Raw genomic sequence first — 10,476 nt, 5'->3', positions numbered from 1 at the left:
TTTTAAAATGAAACGTTGACTTGTCCCCACGATTTATTATGGGCATTTTGAAAGCCCCCAGAGTTGGAAGAGTGATCCGCCACTGCCTAGATCCCGCAGCTGTGGGCTCAGCCGCAGTGTCATCTCGTGGGGCGGGCCGGCCGGATGCTGGAGAGTAACCGTGGAGAGTTGGCCCCCAGCCGAGGCCCATGTGGCTGTGGCTCTGCCTTCTTGGTCTAGGCCCTTCCAGGGCCTCTGCTGTGCATTTTGTTCAGGTCAGCTGTTGGGAAGCCACTGTCAGGTGGACGCCTGTAGGTGAGCAGCTCGGGCCCCCCCCCCCCCCTCCCCGGCACTGGGCTCAGGACCGGCTCCGGGTGTCCTCGGCCTGTCTCAGCACCACTCCAGGCTGCTTCGGATTCACACAGGTTCACGTGGCCACGCCCCCGGCGCCTCTCCCCTCCCCCTCTCGGCAGGACACGCCTCTCGAGACCCCTAACGTGATTACCCCTGTAGAGACCCTGTTTCTAAGTAAGGCCCCACTTGCAGGGCCTGGGGGTTAGGACCTGGGCTACTTGGAGGACACGTTTACACCTCTGCACGTGCTGGCCACGCCCTGACGATTTCCGGGCTGGTACTGGTGGCCCAGACTCGCTCGTCCAGAATTCCCTCGTGGGTATTGAGAAGCGTCTCAAACCTTCAACGTCCCATCTCTCGCTTTCTCCTCCCAGGCCGCAGACCCCGCTCCCCGCCGTTGGCTCCACCTCGGGACATGCGGCTCTGCTCTGCCGGTGGCTCAGGTGGGAACTGTCGACCCTCCCCGGACCTGCCCCCCTGCCCATCCCGGGCCATCTGCACGCCCTGTGCTCCCATTGGCCCGGCCACACGGCCTCCGCCCTCCTCGGCCCTACAGTCTCTCACCTGCCCTGCACACCGTCAGAGGGACCGTCCCGAGCCGGGAGCCTCAGGGCCCTTCTGGTCAGACTTTCCTGGGGCTTCCCTCCCCCGCCCCAAGAAGGCGCACAGTCTCCACGTGGCCCATGAGTGGGTGTGACCTGCTCCCGCGTCCCCCACTGCCCCCCAACTCTGCTGTCCCACTGCACGTGGCTCCACTGTCCTCCTGTCTGCGGGGGGCACGGGTGGCATCCCCACCTGGTTTCTCTCGTCTCATTTACCTGTGTGCGTGGTGACAGGTGAATGACAGCGTTCCCACCTTTGCATCGCGTGCAGATGTGAGCCGATGCCCAGCGCAGCCTCCCTGAGCTCACCTGTGTCCTTCCTGCCTGAGGTCGGCCTCCCCGGGCTCAGTGTCAGTGCACCTGCCCCGTCACGCAGCCGTGTGACCCGCCAGCTGCGCGCTCACCCTCTGTCGTGTCACCCTGCCTGAGCGCCCCTACGCCCTCCGTGTGCTGCCTGGCCTTCCTCTTCCTTGTGGCCCCAGGAAAGCCCCAGGGCCCAGGACAGTGTCCCGCACGTGTAGACATTACTAGGTGTTTGCTGGGTGAGTGAAGGAATAAACCCAAATGCCTGGAGACGTGATAACGTGTCCGGGCCTGGGGCAAGTGCAGACACGCAGTCGCCAGGCAGGCGCGGGGCTGCTGAGTAGGATTTGGCTTATGCCGTAGTGTGGAGGATGGCTTTCACTCTCCGTGTGGAGATATGTATTTACAAAGGTGTACGGGTGCTGTGGACTAAGGGGACAGGAAGTGCTCTGAGTTATTAACCGGTGCTTCTCTGCTTTTGTCTTCCCAGACACCGTTTGCTTTTGACTCAAGATGATTTGATGTTTTATAAAGAACTCACTCACCATGATGGCCACACAGACGCTGAGCATAGACAGCTATCAAGATGGGCAGCAAGTGAGCACGGGCGCTCTGCTCCACATCCTAAGTAGTCAGCCGACCTAGTACTGAAACGCGAACAGTGCCTTGTGTATTCGCAAGCTAGTTTCCGTGAGGGTGCAGGTTCAATGTTGAACGTTTGGTGCATTTATTATATCTTGGTGCTCAGAAAGATTAGGGGTAGAACTGTTCAAGTAGTTTCCTAAATGACACCGAGATTGCCAGTAATTTTGAGTCCCCTAAGTCATAGTTTCTTGGGAATTTACCTTTCTAATGTCAGTGTTAGTAAGTATCGTTGCTCTTAAAGGTTGTGGTGATAATCATAGACTCCCGTGTTGCCCAGTTGCTGGCCTGGGCGGGAGCTGTGCGGTTTCGTTCCCCTGCATGTGGGTGGCAGAGGGGACCGTCCGATGGCACGTGGGGTGCAGCTGCGGTGCTGTCTGTACGTCTCCTGCCCCTGCAGGAGACGGTCATGACGCCCGGCTCCCTGCTCAAGGGTTTAGGGACACCCCCCCCACAGGCCTGGGGCGCCTCGCCCACCTGTCACTCCCCACTTGGTGAGACTCAGGGGGTGTGTAGGACCTGAGCTGCGACCCTGTCCCCTTCTCAAGTCGGGTCTTTCCTTGATGGACAGTTTTGTTCCATTCCTGGGATGTTTCCTGTTGCAGTGATTTTGGTTTTGTTGATTTAAAAAAATGTTTTAAGTGTTTTTGCTTCTTAGAGGTAGGGAACTGTATTTCAGGCTGCTCTCTTCACCAGGAAGTCCTCTGATATTTCCAAGAGATTTTGTTTCTCAAATGCACATCTAACGATGTCCCCGCTGTCCCTGGGCCCTGCGGTGGCTCCTCGTGGACTCCCTGCCCAGAGGGCCCTATGACCTCACAGCCTCTCACCTCTGCCTGCCCCGGGGCCCTGGCTCTGGTTGCCCCTTGGCTCTGCTCCGCTCCGTCCTGCAGGTCTTTGCTTTGCCCCGCTTTCTGCGAGGACCCCCCACTGGCCCTGGTTATCCCCACGGCCTGCTCCCCACCTGCCACCCGCTTCCCGGTCCCTTCCTCTGATCTTTGTTCTCCATCCGTGGCAGTGATCACCTTCCGACACACCCTGTTACGTGTCCGTCTCCCTCCAGCTGGTCCCTGCCCTGATGCAGGGAGTCCAGGGCAGGGCTGGGCGCAGTGGGGGAAAGGCCTCGCTTGTAACAGCTCAGCACTTCCCGTGACGTGGAGAACCGCTTGTGAGCATTCCTTTCAGTAAGCATTTGATCTTCTACAGTACAGACAGACCGCATTTACTTAGCCGGTCCTCTGAGGTTGAACATTTAGATTTCTCTTTTTTCACGATCATTTTTTTAAAATCCTGAAATAAATCCTTTAAGGCTTTTTTTTTTATAATACTGTCAGACTTCTCTCCAGAAGGACTGTGTTTGATTGGGCTTTAGTCAGTCGCTTTTGTTGTTTTTTTTTTTTTGTCTGCACTGGGTCTAGGGTGAGCAGGGTCTACTCTTCGTTGTGGTGCACAGGCTTCTCATTGCGGTGGCTTCTCTTGTTGCGGAGCACGGGCTCTAGGTGCACAGGCTTCAGTAGTTGCAGCACACGGGCTCAGTAGTTGCAACACGTGGGCTCAGTAGTTGCGGCACGTGGGCTTTAGGTGCGCGGGCTTCAGTAGTTGTGGCATGTGGGCTCAGTAGTTGTGGCTCATGGTCTCAGTAGTTGTGGCTCGCAGGCTCAGTAGTTGTGGCGCACGGGCTTAGTTGCTCCATGGCATGTGAGATCTTCCCGGACCAGGACTTGAACCCATGTCCCCTGCATTGGCAGGCGATTCCTAACCACTGCACCACCAGGGAAGTCCCACTCAGTAGTTGTGGCGCACACGTTTATTTTTTTAAGAGGGAAGCAATTCCCAAGTATACTGTTCCATCTAAAGGCAGCAGAATGGAAGTAACCTGCTCGCTCTGGCCTGCTGGAGAGTTGAGAACAGGGCCCGAGCCCGGACCTGCAGGGCTGCTCTCTCGGCTGCAGCCCCGAGCACCAGGCTGGGTTCCTGGCAGGATGCAGGCTCTCCCATCTCCGTGGATGAGCTTTCCCCCACCCCCCACCCTACCACAGGTTCCCCAACAGGCTGCTTCCTTGAGGGGCGGGGGGTGGCAGTTGTGGGCGGGGCAGGTGCATCCCAGATACCCCAGTCCTGAAGAAGCCGAGGAGGGCGGTGATCTGCTCAGGGATAACAAGAGGTTTACTGTAGCAATTTTGTTTTATTTGTAAACTGAATTCTTTATGTTGAAGGATTTAAATACTTTTCCCCGACGTTACAAACAACACAGCCAGTTTAAAGCAATTTCAGTGGTAATATCTTTAAGGCTTCCTCTTACGTTTAACACTGTTTCTTTAAACACAGCTGGTCTTTGCTTTCTGGATGCAGTGACTTTCCTTAACATTTTTTAAAAAAATTTTATTATTTTCGGTTGCATTGGGTCTTCGTTGTGGTGTGTGGGCATCTCATTGCGGTGGCTTCTCCTGTTGCGGAATGCGGGCTCTAGGCGCGCAGGCTTCAGTAGTTGCAGCACGTGGGCCCTAGAGTGTGCAGGCTTCAGTAGTTGTGGCTCGCGGGCTCTAGGGTGCGCGGGCTTCAGTAGTTGTGGCACGTGGGCTCAGTAGTTGTGGCTCGTGGGCTCTAGAGCGCAGGCTCTGTAGTTGTGGTGCACAGGCTTAGTTGCTCCGCGGCATGTGAGATCTTCCCGGACCAGGGCTCGAACCCATGTCCCCGGCATTGGCAGGTGGATTCTTAACCACTGCACCACCAGGGAAGTCCCCGTAACATTTTTATAGCTTGTGTATTCCTGAGTTTAAGGATAGGTAAGGGAGAATTTCAGCCCTGTCACAAATATGGAGCATCTTGGGTTTGAGTTGTTTTTGTGACAAGATAAGAAAGCTTGGATTACTTGTTTATTCTTCTCTTCCTGCAACGTTACTCAGCATGAGGACAGATAACAAGGAGAGGCAGACGGGAAAGACTGCATGTGTACCAGTTCCCTTCAGGGATGTAGAGTTATTACGGTTTTGAAAATCATAAGCATTTCACAGATAGCGGTCCTCTCAATTTTTAAATGTTTTGGAAATTTGACCTTTGTTTTAGCCATTTAGAAGCACATTAAGTTCAAAGGACTTTGTTGGTAGTATTCTTTCCGTATTATTGCCTGTCATATAACCGTCTGGCAGTTTACCATTCCACTGCATTTCTGTTTGAGAATAGAATACAGCAAGTCCCCTGCATACAAACGTGTTCCTTTCCAACAGCAAGTGCGTGTCCAATTTGTTCATAAGTCCAACAAAGTTAGCCTAGGTATCCAACAACACAATTGGCTATATAGTACTGTACTGTAATAGGTTTATAGTCTGTTCGCATCTTTGAAAGTTCACAACTTGAAGGTTCGTACGTAGGGGACTTACTGTACTTGGTAGCAGCTTATTTTCTTTCTAGTAACAAATGTTGTCTTCCTCCTTTCACAGATGCAAGTAGTAACAGAGTTAAAAACGGAGCAAGACCCCACCTGCTCTGAACCAGATGTGGAAGGAGTGAGCCCTCCCCCTGTGGGGTCCCAGACCCCGATGGACGCAGACAAGCAGGCCATTTATAGGTAGCAATGCGATGTGAAGCGTGTGGGTGTTCAGAGGAGTAAAGAGAATGGAAAATCTGGTTAAATGGAACGTGAGCTATTAGCCAGACAGAGCAGTGAGGCGTGATGTGATAACTACTGGTGTAAAAGTTTTCTCAGATTACAATGTTATTCCTAATGTCTTTTAAAAAAAGTTTTGGAATGTAAATCTACATTTTAGTCAACCTTACAAAAAGCAATCTTCAGGCCCAGATAGTTGTACTGGAGAATTCTACCAAAAAGAAGGAAAAGCAGTAAGTCGACACAGTCTCTTCCAGGAAGTAGAAGAAGAGGGAATGTTTCTGAACTCATTTTATGAATTGAACATCACTCTGATACTAAAGCCAGACAAAGACAATATAAAAAAAGAAACAACTAAAGACTAGTATGCCTCAAGAACTTTGGCATAAAAATCATTCATAAAATATTAACAAGTAAAATCCAGTAACGTGTAGAGAGAAGACTATTTAGTGACCAAATGGAGCTCATCCCAGGAATATGAGACTGGTTCACCATTCAGAGATCAACCAGTGAGATGCACATTGTGATCGTATCAAGTGATGCAGAAAAGCATTTGACAGAAGTCAACAGCCAGTTATGATTAAAAACTGTCAGTGAAGCAGGAATAGAGGGGAACTTTCTTGGCCTGATGTAGGGAAACTACAAAAGAACCCTGCAGCTCGCATCATACTTAATGGCGGAAGATGGAATGTTTTCCCCCAAGTTTGGGGATAAGGCAGAGATGTCCGCCCTGACTCCTCCTGTTCAGCTCTGTAATGGACGTTTAGCCAGTTCACTGAGGCAAGACAAAGAAAGAAAAGGCATATCAGGTTAGAAAGGAAGAAATAAAGCTGGCTTTATGCACAACTGACATGATTGTCCACATACAGAAAATCCCAAAGAGTGTACCAAAGAACTTCCAGAACTAAATAAGTGAGTTTAATTAGGTCACAGGTTGCAAGGCAACACACGGAAACCAATCCTATTTCTCTACCAGTAATGTACAATTAGAAACTGAAATTAAAGAGAAAATACCACTTTCGAGAGCTCCAAAAATTGTAGGTATAACTCTAATAAAGCACATACAAAACTTTATGTTGAAAACTATAAAATGCCAATGGAAGCAGTCAAAGGAAACCTAAATGAAGGGCATACCATGTTCATGGATTGGAAGACTCAGCATAGTAAAGATGGCATTTCTCCTAAAATTGCTCTATAGCAATTACAGTTAACGTTGTAGCAGGATATTTCTGTACATATAGACAAGTTATTTCTAAATTTTATATGGAAGTCAAAAGAACTAGACCAGCTAAAACAATTGTGAAAAGAAGAATAAAGTTGGAAGAATCAGTCTACCTGATCTTCTCAGTGGAGAAAAGGTGGAGTTTCCAACAGATTGTCCAGGTTGGAACAATTGGACATCCACATGCAGAGAGAAGATCCTTGACCTAATCTCACATCCTTTATAAAGATCTACTCAAAATGGAGTATGGATCTGAAAGTAAAATTTAAAACTGTCCAACTGGTGTTAACCATACAGTGAAATATTATGCAGCCATAAAAAAGAATGAAGTACTGTTATATGTTACAACACTGATGAGCCTAGGAAACATCACACTAAGTGAAAGAAGCCAGACACCAAAGGTCACATAGTATATGACTCCTTTTATATGAAATGTCTAGAATTGGCAAATCTGTAGAGACAGAAAGTAGATTAGTGGTGGCCTGGGGCTGGGGTTTGGTGGAAAATGGAGAGTGACTGCTAACAGTTACAGGGTTTCTTTGGGGGATGAAAATATTATAAAATCGACTGTGGTGATGGTTGCACAACCCTGTGACTATACGAAAATCCGTTGCATTATAAACTGTAAATAGATGAATTGTGTGGCATGTGAATTATATCTCAGCAAAGCTGTTATATAAAACATTGCATATGTACATACTAAAACATTTTCTTGAAAGTGTAGAACACATCTTCTAAATTTTTCCCCCCAGGCATCCGCTGTTTCCACTATTAGCTTTGTTGTTTGAAAAATGTGAGCAATCCACACAGGGCTCGGAAGGCACAACTTCTGCCAGCTTTGACGTGGACATTGAGAGCTTCGTAAGGAGGCAAGAGAAGGAAGGAAAGCCCTTCTTTTGTGAGGATCCAGAAACTGACAACTTAGTAAGTAACATACATGGTCTTAATTTTTATTTCTTCTAAATTTAATCTGTTCGATAAATTTTAAATTTCTAATTAAGAACTTCAGATTGTTTGTGGCTCTGCCGAAGGGGAGAACTGTACAATTCGTGAGATAATTTTCCGTGTGTGACTTGAATGTCCCAGGTCTCCAGCCTTCTCTGTTGACCCCTTCCTGTAATAATCCAACAGGATGGCTTGAGCCTGCATCCTGAGTGGGCTGGGGGTTCAGTCCCTCCCATATGTTCAGGAAGGTCCACTGGGGTCGGTGTGCCCTGTGTCTTGCTTCCTGGGAATGTGTCTGGGCCCAGCTTCAGGTGTTGGCTCTTCCCTGATCGTGGACCACAACTTTGTTCTCCAGGACAGCTCTGTCTGGAGGCTGGCACTGGTGGTGGGTGACAGACTGTGTGGCGACTCGGAGTGGCCTGTGAGCACAGAGCAGGGATGGGCCTATCAAGGGACCGACACCCCTTACGGCCTCCCTTAGGCTTCCTGTCTGAAGCCAGCCTGGCTCACGCGGGTGCCCCCTCCCAGGTCCAGTGCTCCAAAACCCTGGGTTCTCTGTGCTTCCCAACAGCAATGGAGAGTTCGTTGGGCTGACATCACTGCTATGCCCAAGGGGAGTGGCATCCTTCAGCACCGGGCAGCCCTGGCAGCCTGTGTCTGGGGCTGGATTCCCACTAGAGCTGGCCAGCTCCCAGACCAGAACCCTAGGCCCCTCATCAGCAGGAAAGGGTCTTTGGAAAACTTTTCCCTGAATAAACTGCCTTGGTCTTAGGTGTTACTGTTTTTAATTTTTCATTAATATTCCACCCTTACAGCCAGATAGATTTTATAGGTGAGTTGTCTGACTTTGAGTCTGTCTCCTCGTCTTCGAAATGGGACCAACAGTGCCTGCCTTTTGGGGATGAGGGCCTGATGCTCTCTCTGCCTCCGCATCTCTGTATGCGGCCATCAGCGAGGAGGGAACGGGCGTAGCCAGCATGGGCCAGGCCGGCAGGGACCAGGGCTCTCCTGCCTGGTGCCCTAGCACAGGGCCTAGCAGAGCTTGGTACTTGGTCATTCTCACTACTGGCCGGCTGGCTGGTTGATTCCACAGAGTTGTGTGAACTGTCACCACCAAGGTCACGGGGAAGGAGCTGAGTCTTAGGTTTGCTCGTTCACAGGAGGTGGTGTTTATGGTAATGGTTCATCACTAGTGTCCGTTATCTACTGCTGGGAGACGATTTACCCCCAAATGTAGTGACTTTGTATAAAACCGAAGAACTTTTAGAAAAATTGTAAGAGAAAATCTTTAGGATCTGGGGCTAATCTAGGGGTAGGCATAGTTCTTAGACTTGATGCCCAAAGCCAAATCCATTAAAGGCAGAGTTGGTAAGTTGAACTTCTTCAACATTAAGAACCACCCGGGAGGTGCGTACGGACTCATCCCCATTTACAGATGAAGGAGCAGTAGCGGGGAGAGGGTGAGTCGCTAGGTGAGGCCAAGGTCGAGGCCCGGCGGCTCCGGAGCTGTGACCGCCTCTGTCCCTGCAGCCACGTGGAGCCGAAACAACAAGCCACAGGTCGGTGGGGCTGGAATGCTTGGTGGTTCTGCGTAACATCTGGTGTCTTTCTCCTCCTGTTACTGGCGGTACAGGTGGCCTTGGCTGGCTCATAACCAAGCTGAGTCATTACCAAGCTCATAACCAAGGAGAGTCGTGTGGTGATAATGATAACTTACCGTCATGCTCCCTTTTTCTGGTCTGAAAGTCTTCATTTTCTTGCTTCTAGATGGTAAAAGCAATCCAGGTTCTGCGTATTCATCTTCTTGAGCTGGAAAAGGTTAATGAACTCTGCAAAGATTTCTGCAGTCGCTATATTGCTTGTCTAAAAACGAAAATGAACAGTGAAACTCTCCTGAGCGGGGAACCTGGCAGCCCGTACTCCCCTGTGCAGTCCCAGGTATTTACGGCGGGCCCTGTGCTCCTGCTTGGTCCCTGCAGCGTCGGCAAGGGTGAAACGTGCTGATGCCTGAGGCCGCAGCCCTTTCAGATTGTGGGGCTGCCCTCGGCTCTCCTGCTCTGAGGGTCCTCTGGGTCTCTGAACGTGGCCTGTGCCGGGAATGTGTTCCCTCAGGCCAGAGAGAGAGCCCACCTGGGCTTCCTGCCGTGAAAAAGGGAGGCTTCACTCTGTGTCCTGGACCCTGGATCCCATGTTTCTGGAGGCCAGTGTACCAGTCATTTCTTTCTAATTCTTTTTTTTTTTAATGAATTTTTAAGATTGTGGTAAAACACAAATAACACAAAACTTACCATTTTAACCATTTTAAAGTGCACAGCTCAGTGGCACTAAGCTCATTCACATTGTTGTGCAACCATCACCACCGTCCTTTCCAGAACTTTCTCACCTTCCCAACCTGAGACCCTGTCCCCCTGCAACACTGACTCCTCACTCTCCCCCCCTCTCCCCCCAGCCCCTGGCCCCCACTATCCTGCTTTCTGTCTCTGTGACCTTGACTAATCTCGGTACCTTATGTAAGGGCAGTCATACCATGTTTGTCCCTTTGTGTTTGGCTTATTTTCCTTAGCATAATGTCCTCAAGTTCATCCATGTTGAGGCACTGTAATATTTAGCCATTCTGAAGGGGTGTAGTGACATTTCATTGTGGCTGTAATTCGCATTTCCCTGATGGCCAGTGGTTTTGACCATCTTTTCATGTGCTTATTTCCCATCTGTGTATCCTCCTTGGTGGAAGGTCTGCTCGTGTCTTTTGTCCATTTTCTAATTGGATTTTTAAAAATGGTTGGCCTTTGAGAGTACTCTAGACGCAAGTCCTCCATTGGATA

General features: G+C 50.0%; 1 protein-coding gene across 1 annotated transcript in view; it reads left to right on the top strand.

Annotated features, from left to right (window-relative positions):
* The first annotated feature begins 668 nt into the window (after positions 1–668).
* PKNOX1 (PBX/knotted 1 homeobox 1) overlaps positions 669–10,476 on the top strand; it is a 28,978-nt gene continuing 19,170 nt past the window's right edge. The window contains exons 1-5 of the mRNA XM_082839921.1: positions 669–776; positions 1,729–1,835; positions 5,321–5,448; positions 7,462–7,633; positions 9,422–9,592. Coding sequence (XP_082696047.1) covers positions 1,785–1,835; positions 5,321–5,448; positions 7,462–7,633; positions 9,422–9,592 — 522 coding nt within the window. The 5' untranslated portion in view covers positions 669–776; positions 1,729–1,784. The remainder of the gene's footprint in view (positions 777–1,728; positions 1,836–5,320; positions 5,449–7,461; positions 7,634–9,421; positions 9,593–10,476) is intronic.

Source organism: Leucopleurus acutus (assembly GCF_964270905.1).
Source record: "Leucopleurus acutus genome assembly, chromosome: 5".
NCBI lineage: Eukaryota > Metazoa > Chordata > Mammalia > Artiodactyla > Delphinidae > Leucopleurus > Leucopleurus acutus.
The sequence above is the reverse complement of the archived record's forward strand: the minus strand, read 5'-3'. Positions and strand labels throughout refer to the sequence as shown.